We start from the raw sequence: 16602 nt of genomic DNA on the forward strand, positions 1-16602 counted from the left end.
AAATATTGTACGAGTCGACGTTCGACCCTAATTCAAACATTATTCTTCGAACAGTATTAGAACCTTGTTCAAGTATCATCTTTCAAAATTATTTGAACCTTCTACAAAGATGACAGCTAACGTGATGTTTAATGTCATTATGGATTTAGGATTTAGTGCCTGAACAACACATTCAAACCTAAATAATCAAACATATAACATCATTACTCTTGAATAGAAATGATAATTGGAAAGTGGCGATTGTAGCCAGGAATCTTTGCCACACAACAATCACACGCTCTTCAAGATCATCAGAATTGGAGATGTAGCGAAAAGGAAGGCTCGAGTAACTCCATATTCAAATGTTAATGTGAACCTTGAGCAAGGGTTTTAAATTCTATTTCTATATAGCAAGAATACCTAGAAAAAAACTTCCGAGAATATTTCTCCAAGAAAAATAAAAAACAGGTATAATTGATCAATTATAACTATTATGGGGCAATAAAAAGTTATATTTCTCTTTTTAATTTTTGTGCTTCATAATAACTGCAATACCCACCATCCCTCCCCATTTTACAAATAAATTAAAAAAGAAAGAAAGAAAAGTATGTTCAACCAAAGCATTTCACTCAATGCTGATTACAGGGAAAGCATTTTATACGTACCTGCGTGCATGTCTCTATTCATATATATATAGCTCATTATGATTGACCCAAGGAAACCTAGTTCTCAATCTTTCAGAGCTTCATTGACCTTGCCCAGTTCAGCTACTTAGCTAGCCAATACAGAAATATCTAACAAAACAAAGAAACCAATTTATCGCAAGCTTCAAGTTCACAGGTATTCTCCACTATAAAATTTAGTACTTTCCCACAATATTAAAAAAAAAAAATCACCTACCAGACATCAAAACTGCAAACTCTCCTAGAATCCAAAAATTAAAAAGAAAATGTGACAATAGCTATAAAATAAAAATATGATACTATTGGCTATTGATATAAAAAACTTACATCTGCAATTTCCCCTCATTCATCTTTCTTTATAAGTCTGTTTGTGCCATGGCGTAGCTGTGAACCAAAGCTGCGATGGTTTCTGCCTATCACAGAGAAAATACAGGTTACTAAAATAGCTCCAATAGCAAAAGCGAAAGTGGGCTCAGCTCGAACAGAGGACAACGTTGGAACTGCTGCATGCGTGGATATCGAAGAAAAATTGCTCCCTGATTTACTTCTTCTGCAAAAGTTAGAAAAACATTACTGTCAGACAATATGGGCAAAGCCATGATGGGCTTAATGAAAGATCTCTTTATATTGCAAACGTATAGTTTGGTAAAATCAATTTATATATTGGAATTCAAATGTTAAAAAATAAGTTTCATGCTCTCTTAATTTTCTTAAAATATTAAAGTTCAAAATAATCCCCCAACTAATTCATGTGACAAATTAAATTCTGGAATATTATATTTCTCCTTATTAGCCCTTGGACTAAATAAAATGAATCCCAAATAGTTCCTCAAGCAAAAATTGATGGGAATTGTCATGCAAAATAAATCTCAATTTAGTCCCTCCACTGCATCTATTGATCATAATTCAGTCATTGGGGGATTATTTGAGATCGATTTTGCATAGTTGAGTGACAAAATTGGAAAAATGTGATTCTCTTCAACTAAATTATGCACATGTGAATGATCAGATGACTATTTTGAACTTTTATTTCTCAGTCCTATTTATTTGAGGTTTTGCCCTTCAAAACACTTTGTAGATGAAGACATAAGACATCTTACAAAATGGGGCCTTGTTCCCATTTCATCGAGTAGATGAGACATTTGAGAAAGCATGTAGTATAGACTTCCACCAACGGCATAATAAACTTCCCATAAATTAGCACTCTAAACAGGAGGGTATTAAAATGGGCATCTCATATTAATGCTAATAATTTCTTCAGGTTCATCGTACTTGTAAAAATATTATAATTCATCCATGCACATCTTTCTTCCAAAATCCTAACCTGCATAACTGTTAAATTCAAGAATTGGATAGGAAAAAGGCTTAAATTTTATCATATAAAACTATCCCTATTTATAGATCTATACAAGATTTCTTCATAAAGAAACAAATAATTACAGAATCAAGCATAATTGCTTTAATATAATCCTTCTCAAATCAGCCACCCAAATATAGAAGGAGATCAGTGAAATCAAGATGAGCCTCCCACGGATCCCCATGCTTGTCGTGGGATCAAGGGTCAAGGGCCAAGGGATGGTTGAGATTTAACAACATGATCCAAATGAGCTTCTCATGGATCCCCATGTTGGTCGTGGGATCAAGGGCCAAGGAATGAATGGGATTTAACACTCCGCCTCAAACTGGAGAATACAGATCTATTATTTCCAACTTAATAATTAGTCTAAAAAAAATAGAGTTATCAATTCCCTTGATACATCATAGAGTCCTCCATTTGGTGAAAACTTTGGGATAAATTAGCTTCAAACATTGCAGTGAAAAATGGTAGCAATGAAGACTATACTAAGCAGAGCAACAATAAAGACTACATTGCTTATAGATATGATAACAACCATAAGGGAAGGCCGGCAATCAAGGCGCAACGGTTGAAAAAAATTTCTATTTTAGGGTTGCGGCAAGCTTCAAGGAAAGCAGCAAAAAAATACATCTCAAGCAGCTCAGCACTTAGCATGCAAATCTCCTCCCGTCTAATCGAACCAACCTTCAGCACAATGGAAATCAATCGTCCAAATCCAACTGAACACTCATATTCGATCGACCTTGTGCAAGGGCTCTGATCCCTCTAATCTGATCGCAGGAAGGAGAGCATATCTTGCACTCTTCCTTGTCCTAGCCCCAGACCATCACATGAAGGAACTCTCAGCTCTTTTTGTACACACGCAAGAGGTCCCATACTGACTTCTCTCGTTTCTGCAAGGTAGACTTTGGATTTTGCACGCGAAAGGAGCCCTCCTGCTCAATCTCTCCTCAATCTCAAACGCACGAAGTAAACTTACCAATATTCCTTAGAATTCCGGCAATGAAGGCCATTGGAAAGACAAGTATTCCTTAGAATTCTGGCAATGAAGGCCGGTGGTGGGAACCTATATTCCTCATAATTTTGGCAATGAAGACCGGTAGTGGAAACTTATATTCCTCATAATTCCAACAATGAAGGCTCGTAGTGGAAACTTAGAATTCCAGCCATGAAGGCCGATGATGGGAACCGGTATTCCTTAGAATTCCATCAATGAAGGCAGGTGGTGGGAACCTGTATTCTTCAGAATTTCAGCAACGAACGCTAGTGGTGGGAAACTAGAGAACCAGCAAGCGCAAGCTCCTTCAGGGCAGGATAGAGTGTTTCTAATCTCCTTGTAACCTCACCTTCGATATCCACAATCAACTGCTTACTTAGGGAAGTAGCATACTTCACCATCTGAGTGCTCACCAACTCTTCAGTCACCGTAAACACGCACTAGACCGTAGCAACGAACAGCCTTACCACAAAGAAAGCCATCTTCTTCTCCACCACGCATATTGTCGGTGCAACTCCACGTATTAGGACCGTTCCATTCAAATCCATTGAACCGACTTCCATCCAAATCCGACAGGCAAGGTTTTCAATGATGATTCCGTTAGCGACAATAAAGGAGAGAACATGGGTTACGAATTGGTGTTCGTCTAATTTGAGGGATTGATCCCAATGGTTGAGATCTTTGGAGAAATCAATTTCTTCTATTGTCAAGGAGGCTTCGACCTTCTTGTACATTTCCCAAATATAAGGGTAAAGGATCAGGAACATGCAGAAGCGGTCGGGATTTGACGCAAGGAGGGGCTCTTCGATTAGAGGATTTGATGGCGTGTACAACAGCTCTTGAATAGCTCATTCTTTTCTTGGTTCGGCTCCAGCACACGCATGAAGGCCGATCATCCCTCAGGCATGCACGCATGCAATTCCCTCTCCTGATTATCTTCTTCACTCGGTTAGACCCCTAGGTAGGCATGCACAAGAGCCGCACATAGAAGACCGCAAAAGGGAAGACCCTCTCACTTTCTCAACTGCCCTGGACGCACGCAAGCAAGAACAAAATGCAAGAATCAACCCTCCCTCTCTCTAATTTTTGAAGAAGAAACGAATGCCTTGCTCTGATACCATGTTAAATTCAAGAATTAGAGAGGAAAAATGCTTCAATTTCATTATACAAAACTATCCATATTTATAGATCTATACAAGATGTCTTAATAAAGAAACAAATAACGACATAATCATGCATAATTACCATAATATAATCTTTCCTAAATCAGCCACCCAAATATAGAAGGAGATTGGCATGATACAGTCATACAGGTGAGTCTCCCAAGGATCCCCAAATTGGCCGTGGGATCAAGGGCCAAGGGACTATTGAGATTTAACAGCATGATCCAAATGAGCCTCCCACGGATCCCCATGTTGGCCGTGAGATCAAGAGCCAAGGAATGAATGGGATTTAACAATAACAATCATATATGCTGGATCTTTAGCAAAAATAACTTGATCTAAAGTTATCTAAAAAAATAACTTGGGGTAGGAGGTTAAAGCAACCAAGAAAACTTTTTTTTGTACATTCAAACCCTTTCACATAAAAAAAAACAATGGGTAATTTTAAAAAGTACGTGTCCACTCATTTGCCTTAATAAGTTTAGAATAGTTTTTCTTTGTCTGTTTCAAGTACTCACATGGTTAGATGTTAACATGTGCTTGTGTGATGCAAGTATTTTGAATAACCAATCCAAATTGTTTAGTTAAACCCTAGAAAGCTTATTATGGGACTAGGCTCGCCTGAAATTTGAAGAGCAATGCAGAACCACCCATTAAAGCTTTAGACCCGTTTGATCTTTAGATACACAAACAGATTATAGGTCAGAAGAACCTAGTAAGCTCGAGCAATGGAAGCCAACAATAAGTGATGGTCGTCGACATTGTCATGGGTGTTGGGTGTTGTAAGCTAATTTTTAAATCATAAATGAGCTTACTGCTTCACTTAAGCCTATTAAGGCCATTTTCAGCCCGTCCATTTACTTCAACCAAAAAGGGTTAATCAATGACCCTGCTTCCTGCCTAAATGGACAGTCCTTTTAACACCATCAAAACTTTGGCGCAGTATGCAGGACAACTGCAGGAAAGCAGATGCTGATGAAATTTTCAAAAAGCATTATTCTAGGCATCTCCAGAGTCTACCTCGAAATAAAGGCTTAAGCATGGGATTAAACAAAAACGGCTGTCATACAGCTAGCCATTCTTGTATATATTCTGTGAAACAAAATAATTAAGCGAGGGAATTGATTCAGGCTTGCTGGTACTGAAGAAACTATATGCAGTTTTGGGAAGGGCATGTAATTTTCAAGTTAGAAAGCATACCCAAACAAATTTCTAATAGAGCCCCAAAAAGATTGATTAGGTCTTCTTCTACGTTTTCTTGAAGCATTTGGTTGTTGGTTTCTTGTTTGCTGTTTACTGCCATCATACTGAAACACCCCTGCAATATTTATAAAAAGAGTGCAAGTTTACTCAAGATGAGAGCCTTCTTTAAGTAAAAAAAAGAACAAGTCTCACCTTTTCGAGGAGTTGAGGAATCCTCCAAGGTGTTCCTGAGAGAAGCCAATTGTTCAACTAGAAACCTCTCCTTCTCACTGAAAATTTTGATAAAAATGCCAACAAAGACAGAAAAGATACAAAATGAAAAATCTTTTTTTTTGGATCTTGATAAAATATTCTAAAGAATGCACCAACACGTAATTTAGATAAGACAAATAACATTTTCATATCTGAAATAAACTTTTAATACTCTGAAAGGAACTGCCCTACTGGGCTATTGTTATGCGATCAATATATATTCTGATTATAACATTAAAATACAGCATGATTTAAAATACAATTTTCAATACAAATGATGGATTACGCACAAATAAGCTCCAGAAGCACATGTTTGTGAACCTGTCATATACCTTGCAGCAAAATCAATATTTTTAGGATAGAGGGGTAGATAGCAGACACAAAAGCAATATATATATATATACTCAAAAGTGGAAAAGTTCAAGTAAATATAATATCAATAAGATATTTGCATAAAAACACTTTAAATGGATAGCTGCATTTAGTTCCCTGTCTCTTTAAACTGTAAGACTTTTTTCTAGAGAACCGCTTAAGGTCTTTTTTTAGTATCTTTAACAAGGTTTTCAATTAATTATGCCTACTTGATAATTTACATCTTTGTGTTGACTGAGAGTAAAGATTAGTTGAACATATTACGCATAATTGCCATCTTAAGCCATCATTTCTACATAGCATCCTTATTATGCATGTTATTGCATAGTTTACACTCAAGTTAATGCAAGGATGGCCCCACAAACACAGCTTCTACCAGCTAAATTTTTCCAAATTCCAAATTTTCTTCTTGAACGAAAGGAGTCTGTTCTACTACTTCTGGCCAGCCTATCTAAGAATTTTTTGCATATTGTAGAGCTTTTAGCATTCATGTATATGGGCCTTTCTAGAGTTATATTAGTCTTATGGCTTCTAATATTTTTTTAGTGAGCTTGATGGATATGATCATCATTAGTCCCATCATGATCATATACTTTTGCCCAGCCTACCTAATAATTTTTATATTCAGAGTGCCTATATCTCATTAAAAGGGGCAACTAATTTGATCAGATTGGGGGATACCTTCTATTAATTGGATATAAGGCACAGTTAAAAACCAATAAGATGTGACAGTCATATTTTATATTTTTGGGACCTCCCTAGGGCTATTCAATGGATAAATTGTAATGATGCCCAGGAGGTTTAGTTGCTTTGATGTAGTGGATAAATGTGAATTATGATAGTTAATTATATGATTGATTGATTGTTGAAAACCCACCAAAGCATAATAGGGTAGGCAGTGACAATCAATTTACTTATTGATCGATTGCTAATAGAATATTACTTAATAGGTAGTAATGACTTAAGCCAATTATTGGGTAAAACATAGATTCTTGTGCATTTTGTCATCAAATAAATGTCTGATTTGAATATACAATGATGCACTTAGATATATTATCATTTGAAAAATAAAATCTTGACTATAGGCATTACTGCATTTTGATTATATACGTGTATGCATCTGTAATCACCTGATCTTCCACACCCCATTTCACAATCCATTTTGACCCCTTTTAGTCAACTTGGAGCGTAACAGAGAAGGTAAAACCAAACATATATATTTCTTACTAACACCCATCCTGAACTACTTCTACCAGCATCGAGTGAGTGGGAAATAACTTATCTAGACTATCCCAACAAAACTAATTTTTCAGTCTTAAAAATTTATCCCAATATTTCATATTCAGAATTATATTCATTACACAACAAAATAAAGTGCAAAGCTTTACTAAAGTTTTAAATAAAGGTTATATACAAAAAAGTTTTAATGTACAGCTTACTGCTCTATCTTTTATATACACTCCTATCTAGAGCCCCGCTAGCTCCTTCCCTTTTCCTGCAATACATTCATTGGTGAGCTGAATGTTCAATAAAATACACAATCTTAGTACAAGAACAAGACACCAATAATCTGCATACTGATATTTGAATTACTATAAGAATCATAAGGAGTGTAAAACTATAAATAATCAATGCAGACAACTGTGCAATTTACTATATAAACTCTTCCAGTTCTCTCAATGTTTCTTATTTCATACTAATCATATGATGACTATATGCTTTAGCAAACTTATGGCTCCTCCCATTAAAATTGGATCCAAATCTCCAATTTTTCATAAGAGAGAGGGAGAGTAAGGTACCTTCTATATGGTCCTCATTAAGGCTTATCTTATCAGGTCTTTCATCTTTACTTGTACGGGCCTATCTCCCATAATATGACTGGTCTCCTTAACCTTCAGACTAGCATAGCATACATCCAAATTATCAAATTACAACATACAAAACATGGTATATATCAAATAACTAAATATACCAAATAACTCAATTTAACAAGTGATCATAAACTTATAAGTCATCATAACGTGATAAGTGATAATCTGAGAAATAATGTTATCAAGATTATATTAAAAAATTTATCATTTCTTTTACTTATACTAAAGATTGAGTATTTAATTTCATTTTTTAGACTACTATGATTGATTTATTCTCCTAGAATACCCCGACCATTTTTTCTCTTATGGACCACCTAAATAATAAAACATAGTCATTCATAAATGAATTCTAACGTTATAGAAAAAATGTTATGCTAAAAAATATAGAATTTTACCACAACAAAACTTCTCATTCAAACCAATTCCCTTACCCCTCTCTAGTCTCCTTCCTCTTATCCCCTCCCTTCAATTCCTTTTATTTTCTTTTATTCCTACCGATTTCTTGAGATTTCTGCCGAGTAGCCCTCACGGCCTCCCCAGCTTCCTTTGTAGCTCGTGGCTTGCTCTCGACAAAAGACTACTTCGAACTCCAAAGAGAAATTAATGACGGGTGGGAATGAAATGGAAAATACCTTAGTTAACTAATAAATGCATTTCCACTAATACAACAACAATAATATCAAGCCTTTATCCCACTACGTGGGGTCGGTTACATGAATCCTTTTTTCTCCATTGTGTCCTATTAAAGTTCAAATTCTTGTTTAAATCTAATAAAGAAAGGTCATTCCTAATATTTTCTAACCAAGTCTTTTTAGGTTTGCCTCTACCTTTCTTAACATAAGTCAAATCTAATACCTCTACTCTCTTAATCGGGTCATTGGAAGGCCGCCGTTTTATGTGACCAAACCATCTAAGACGACTCTCTCTAATCTTATCTTCTACTGGAGCTACTCCAACCTTTTCACGTATATGCTCATTTTGTATCCTATCTCTAAGGGTAAAGCCACTCATCCACCTGAGCATCCTCATCTCTGCCACACTTAACTTAGTATTATGCTTCTCTTTTAATGGCCAACATTCAACACCATAAAGCATTGCAGGCCTCACTACCATCTTATAGAATTTTCCCTCAAGTTTGAGGGGTACTTTTCTATCACACAACAAGCCCGATGCATTCCTCCACTTCAACCATCCAACTTGAATTCTGCTGATAATATCCCCATCTATTTCACCATCACTCTGAACAATAGATCCAATATATCTAAAACGTGTATTCTTATTAATGACTTGATCGCCCAAAGTCACAATCCCCTCACTAGATCTATTACTACTAACATTACACTCCATATATTCTGTTTTAGATCTACTCAAGCGAAAACCTTTAGTATCTAATGTTAATCTTCATAATTCAAGCTTACTTTCAACACCCTCTCTAGTTTTATCAACAAGAAAAATATCATCAGCAAAATGCATTTCCACTAATATAATAATATAATCCTAACATCGATGGATGCATTTCCACTAATGCCAACCACACCTAGCCGTGGGAGTGAAGGTTTAAGTGGATCAACAGATGCATGCACATGTAAGTGGAATTCAGCTACAGTACACTTAATGAAATGAACAATAATTTTTCCTAAGGTTTGATTTAATTAACCAACTACTTTATTTTTACCTAGCAGGCTTATATTCTATATGCACATATATGATGAAAATGGGGTAAATTTTTTGCAAATTCATGCTTACATTTTAAAAAGATTTTGGGTATCACACTGCAGAAGGACTGAACACATGGAAAACACAATCAAGATTAAAGCTCCCATAAGAGAAAGCCACCAGAATCATCTTTAGCAACTCAATCAAGGGGGCCTCCACCCGACTATTTGTTACTTGCTTCCAAAGAGCTACTTTTAAGAATATCCCTTTTGACCACAGTCTCCCAAGCCGTCACCCATCACACTTAAATTGATGTGTATCAAAGAATACCATATTAGTTTGCAATCCACCAGAAATTCAAAATTATCACGATCACCCATTGTTGACTTCTTCAAGTTGACCTCCTCAACAACTTGGCCTCCTCACAAATCAAGCTTCTCGGCAAGCTTTACCTAGAGCCCAGTTTCCTTCAAAGAACCTGAACTCAACTCGGTCTCCATTCTAACGTTTTAAAGTCATCCCATTCTCTACTCCAAGTTCTCATCAATTGGTAGCCCATTCATAATGCAAGACATCTAAAGCTTTCTACTCCAAGTTCTCATCAATTGGTAGCCCATTCATAATGCAAGACATCTAACGCTTATAGGAAGGAAACGTGTGTTCATCATATACAATGATCCATCATAGCCAAAATATTTCTCCATAACTCACACCTCACCTGAGAATCCAACAGCTAGTCAATCATGACATCGCCCAAAGCCCAATATTTGGCATTTCATTGCCTTCAGGCCCAAATTGTAGACCACATCCCATGCCACTTAAATATTGCATTTAGCCAAGAAGCGGCTTATAAAGGTTTCTTGTCCTTTAAGAGGTGCTGATTACAATATATTATTAAGACATAAACTACTTTATATGAAAAAGAAGCCTTTCTTCTTGGTCTCGTCCTTTTCTATCATTTCCCTTATTTTCCCTCTCCTTGCTCCCCGATAAGCTAAGATGGACTTCCCCATACACCATATATACTTAAGTTTTATAAATTTTAGTGGACTCCTCCCCCTCACTGCCTCATGGGTTAGGCTAGAAACAAGCATATATACATGTCAGTTGATGCAGGCCAAAATTTAGGAAAAGCCCCAAATTTTTGCAAGCAAATGAAAACCTTCTTAGGATAACAAAATGACACAAAAATACCCAAAAAGACACTTTTTATAATATAAAGGACGATTACAAACGACGCTTACAAACTTAGAAAATAAAGACACCTTAAACACTTAAACTTGCTTTGCCTTGAGAAGAAGGATACATGTGACGTCAAACTTGCGGAGAGACGAACGAGATAAGAAGCTAAGACGAAGGAGGAGAAGCTCACAAGCTTTTCTAGAAGAGGAGAGGAATGGAACAAGCTCTCAAGCTTTTCCACAACGAAACCCACAGGTTTAGGCTCCCAAAAATCACATCATAACATTCTTTTTTTATTTGCCAAAACATCACATATAAATATAGGAAAAAAGTTGCAGCTAAACAGCCACTAAAATCTTATTTAAAACCTAATAAATAATGGGAAATAGAAGGCCAAAAGACACTACAAATAACAACTGAAAAGACATCCAAAATATCAGTCAAATTCATCTCCATCCAGAACATAAGGGACGGAACCAGCAGAAATCGAGGAGACCAGGGAAACGGGGGCGGAACCCCAATAGCTAGTCACGGGAACAGCAACAGCCAAGGCCCCAAACCGAGAACAGTAAGCAGCCCAAGGCTCCAAACCGAGAACAACAAGCAGGACAAGGCCCCAAACCGAGAACAACAAGGGGAAATGATTACATTTCAGAAACAGCAACAGCCAGGAGAAGACCAAGAAGACAAAGGGGAAGGGGAAAAGGCAATCATGAAAAGGCAAGCTAGGTGGGGAAACCAAAGAGGCAGCAAATGGGGGGAATGAACCATAATTTATTTTAGATTTATGAGCTGAAAAGGCTCTCTACTAGCCATTAATGAGCTGATTCTAGTAGAAGACCTAGAGTTCACCAAAATTATAATTCAAAATATTTTGACCCTCCTTTGCCTACATCAATTCTCCCCTGGATGGAAAAACTCATCTCCTGATGAGGCTTGAGTATGTCCCGGATGCGTCGCATCCAATTCTCGAATTTTGTCCTCATATTTCTTCAAAATAAGTTCCATTTCTTGCTTGAATTGGGACTGCATAAGTCACTTTTTCTTCATATAATTTTCTGTACACATGCATCTTCACTTGAAGCTTGTACAATTCATTTTGTAGTGGATCTGTTGAACCCCCTTCTGACGAAACCCAACTGTCCATTGGGGTTTCAAATGTAGGATCGACTGGTTGGATTTCTTCCAAGACTGACTCAATTTTTTTGTGATTTTCCATTTTTTTTTTTAACTCTTAAAAAAAGATACAAAACAACCTAGGAAGACCACACCTAAGCTCTTATACCAATTTGATGCATGCAAAAATTTAGGAAAAGCCCCAAATTTTTGCAAGCAAATAAAGACATTCCTAGGATAATAAAATGACACAAAAATACCCAAAAAGACACTTTTTATAATATAAAGGACGATTACAAACTTAGAAAATAAAGACACCTTAAACACCTAAACTTGTTTTTCCTTGAGAAGAATGATACATGTGACATCGAACTTGCGGAGAGACGAACGAGATAAGAAGCTGGGACGAAGGAGGAGAAGCTCGCAAGCTTTCCTAGAAGAGGAGAGGAATGGAACAAGCTCTCAAGCTTTTCCACAATGAAACCCGCAGGTTTAGGCTCCCAAAAATCACATCATAACATTCTTTTTTTATTTGCCAAAACATCACATATATATAGGATAAAAGTGGCAGCTAAACAGCCACTAAAATCTTATTTAAAACTTAATAAATAAGGGGAAATAGAAGGCCAAAAGACACCACAAACAACAGCTGAAAAGACATCCAAAATATCAGCCAAATTCATCTCCATCCACAACATAAGGGACAGAACCAACAAAAACCGAGGAGACCAGGGAAAAGGGGGCGGAACCCCAACAGCCTAGTCACGGGAACAACAACAGCCAAGGCCCCAAACCGAGGACAGTAAGCAGTCCAAGGCTCCAAACCGAGAACAGCAAGCAGCCCAAGGCCCCAAACAGAGAACAGCAAGGAGAAATGAATACATTTCAGAAACAGCAACAACCAGGAGAAGACCAAGAAGACGAAGGGGAAGGGGAAAAGGCAATCATGAAAGGGGGAGCTAGGTGAGGAAACCAAAGAGGCAGAAAATGAGCTGAAAAGACTCTCTACTAGACATTAATGAGCTGATTCTAGTAGAGGACCTAGAGCTCACCAAAATTATAATTCAAAATGTTTTGACCCCCCTTTGCCTACATCAACGGTCGTTATGTGCGCTATTGTCTTGCTCTGTAATTCTCTTCCTCCTACACATAAAGACTAATCATCTTCTTTATATGAGATCCATCATTGTTCTTTCCAAATGCATAATCCGATCACACCACCTGAATGGTTTTCTTATAAGCTGAATTACTTTTCATCGCCTAATTCAGGAAGTATCTCAGGTCAAAGGATTGCCATTATCTTTTCCCTCTTTGGAAAGCAGCTTATGCGGCACCATCCCAACGACAAACAAGTTTTCATCAATCACATCAAACAATTGCTTCAAGATTTTTTTAATGCAAACATTATACCAACTACTAAGTTTTCTTCAATAAACTTAAACTAATGCCCTTGTAAACCATACATGACTACTAGGAGGATCAATCCAACAAAAAAAAAAAAAAATTCAATGGGGGTTAATGAAGAATAGACACTTAAAAAATTCTTGCCCATGTTGGGAAAATATCAAAACATACACGTCTTTGACATGCCTTGAAATTTGTGTACAATATATCTTTTCTGATAGTAGATTTGTACAAGATCAAAATGTTGACCAATACACTAGCAAGCACAAAAATGACTAAAATTAATGACAGGAGCGACACGAAGCATCACTAAACAGCTCAAACGATCATGATCACCAAATGGACTTCGCCGATGCGATCGGAATGTTGAATTTACCTAATACGGAGCCCCTCACAATCGAATCGAGCGAAGATTATTGAAATTGACGATCCACGCACACGATGTTGCGTGACACTGCCCAAACGACGTTCGATCGCAAAACAGACTTCTCCATTATGTTTGAAATATCTAAATTATATAGAAATGATTGTGATATTGCCTAGGGACCTTGCATGAGAAAATCGATATAAATTTTGAGGCAACGATGCGCAAATTGAGCTGCATAAATTTTTTAATTAAATTACATAATAATATATATGTGTGTGTGAATTTTTCTCTACTATATTAAAAAAAATTAATTAAGTTAATTAAATAAAAAATGACATCGTCACTTACCTGGTATTCAGCACCAACGCCGCTAGCATCTCTTCCCTAGAATCCTACGACTTACCACGATTACATCTTGTTCTTGTTATTAAAGCAAGGACAAATGAAGAGCTCGGGTCTTCTATTTTACATGAAAACTTCCTCAGACAAGAGCCTTCATCGCCCGTCCATCTCCTGCTCTAGTCACACATAGTCAAACCTCCCATCTAACCTTCCATGTCGACTGACCTCATAGCTACAGACCTGACCCAATCGCACGACCCAGCATCGCACGTAAGCAACCTGGTCCAGTCTGACCTTCCCGCACACAACCGAATCCCTTTCACGCGATTGAACTCCCGTTCACGCACGAAGCCGCAAGCACGTCCAGCGTTACGATCCCTATTCTGACCGGTGCAACCCCGTTTCCTCCCTGCAAACCGCAACCCGACCTCCCTCCCTCCTCACCTACTGAACTGAGCCTCTCACTCCATCTCCCACAGACGCAGAAAGGACCCCCGTACGTGAAGCCTCCATCCCTCCAGCCCGATCACACTCGAGTCCCCCTCTCAAGTGCACGAAATAACCGCCTCTCCCTCTTGCCCAAACAACTCTCCTCTACAGCTAATTCCCTCCAACAGCCCTCACACTTTTGCTTTCAACCATCTACCCCATCTTAGCTTCCATTCAACTCCCAAGCATCCACAAAAACTCCTCTCCTCATTACCTACTACACCCCATAATTTAGCACCTAATAGCCCTAAAAAACCACTCCACCTCAAAAACCTAACCCAAATTAGTCCACTTCACTCCATCTCCCCTTCTTTTTATATTATTATTAGTATTGATATTATACTTCAATGAATGATATTTTTTTATCGAAAATACTAACATTGGGTGCCTTAATTATTCAGTTTATATTAATAATTTATAAAAAAATGTATTCTACCAATAATGTGCTATATCATACTTTCTACAATTATGTATTTCTGATGTTAATATTGTATTGTGTCCTTGTCTCATGTTAGTGTCCTTGTTACATAAGTGATTGTCCGTCATAAGATCAAAATTAAAATTTTCCCTATCATTTAATTCTTCGTTTGATTATCCTTAAATTAAGCTAAGCTCGTATCTTTATTTCCTATAAAAATATAAATTGATTTCTTCATCGAATTCTAAGTGAGAGTTTAATACACATTGGCTTTTAATACAAAGCAACAAGAACTTAACCTTGGCTGTCAAATTATAGCATGCGACTCATGGTCCTACCTTCTTACCATTCCCCATTTTGCTAGGGTGAACAACTTTCCCGTCCCCGTAACATTCCATTCCGTTTTATCATCATCTTCTCAAGAGATCATACGTTAGCACCTTTTTTAATAATCTCACCATTACCCACCAAAACAGTTTTAATTTACATTCTTTTGTATGCCAATCCCAAAAGATTAAATAACTGTAGTGATAAAGACTATAAATCTATGCAAAAGTTGTATTCCAAAAGCATTTGAAATAGTTTATAGTTTTATAAATATACTAGAGCTCCTACAGCTAAACATATATTAAAAAAAAAACTGAGAAGCGCACAATATATTTATCTGCATGGAATATCAAGAGAGAATCAAACCTGATCCTTTTTGGGATTTGAACACGCACAATAAAATGATGATCGCCTCTAACTGAGGGCTTTTTGACATTGGGTACCCCCATGTTAGAAAACTTTAATATGTCTCCAGGCTGCGTCCCAGGAGGAATGCAAAGATCTCGACTTCCCTCAACCGTCTCAACCTAGGTAGGAATTTAGTTGCCCATGTGTAACTGATAAGCATTCATACAACTCAGTGCATTTTCACAAACTATTTAAAATCTATGCTTAAGAAATACAGGGCAAATCACGATACATGTAAAGTATGAGCAATTCACTATATTATGAGGAACTAAAGTAAAACAAGCAAGGGAAATGCCACCATATATCTAAATAATGACACAAAGAAATTAACAGAACTTGTCAATCATCTTGTTGACATAAAATAAGCTTTACTCTCTACCACTAATGAGGATGAATGAGTACCAAAGAAAGATTTGCATGTTCCAGTTCCTACTAGTCGATCTTCTGTGTAAGTCAAAACAGGTATACTAGTTAAAAACACAGAAATTGAGCATTGAGGTCAGTATTTATGAGTTTGGTGTTGCATTTTTTTTATTTTTTATTTTTTAAATCATGCATATGTTGTAAACGCCTATGAGAATGAGATGTGTTCTCTTTAAATTAATTTATTAAGTTTTGTTTGCTACTACGGTCTTTTGATTATGTTATAAGACACAGCCTTCCTATTTTCATTGGTTCAACTAACTTCAATTGTTGATTGAACCATCCATAATGTAGCTTGGACTACAAGTAGGGGTTCATGTTATTTTCTTATTGCTTATTGTGGTAATTTCTTACACGCCATTTAGGCAATCTACCATCTACGATCTGCTCAAGTTTTTTCACATGCTTTGGTTATAGCCTATTGCTATTTTTTACTTATATAACATCGTAGCCTAGGCTATCTACGATTTTCTACTGTAGTTCAAATTCATAAGCAGGGCTGACAGCTTGGACGTTGTTGTGACCCAATGGTTAAAAGATAAGATTAATTCCCAAAGTTCAAGGGTTCGAATCATATATTTTACAATTTATCG

The 16602-nt window shown here is 36.8% G+C and overlaps 1 protein-coding gene across 4 annotated transcripts in view; it reads right to left on the bottom strand.

The window, feature by feature from the left end:
• Window positions 1–453: 453 nt before the first annotated feature.
• Window positions 454–16602, bottom strand: part of LOC110100796 (chaperone protein DnaJ-like) — a 48249-nt gene continuing 32100 nt past the window's right edge. For 2 of the 4 annotated variants that reach the window (XM_028693529.1, XM_020828468.2), the window contains 4 exons: window positions 15545–15705; window positions 5575–5651; window positions 5380–5497; window positions 775–1212 (listed from right to left, as the gene is read on the bottom strand). In XM_028693529.1, the coding sequence (XP_028549362.1) occupies window positions 1005–1212; window positions 5380–5497; window positions 5575–5651; window positions 15545–15705 (564 nt within the window). In that variant the 3' untranslated portion in view covers window positions 775–1004. The other 2 variants (XM_020828471.2, XM_028693530.1) reach the window with 2 other exon arrangements.

The sequence above is a fragment of the Dendrobium catenatum genome, unplaced genomic scaffold (genome assembly GCF_001605985.2).
Source record: "Dendrobium catenatum unplaced genomic scaffold, ASM160598v2 fragScaff_scaffold_314, whole genome shotgun sequence".
NCBI classification, from domain to species: domain Eukaryota; kingdom Viridiplantae; phylum Streptophyta; class Magnoliopsida; order Asparagales; family Orchidaceae; genus Dendrobium; species Dendrobium catenatum.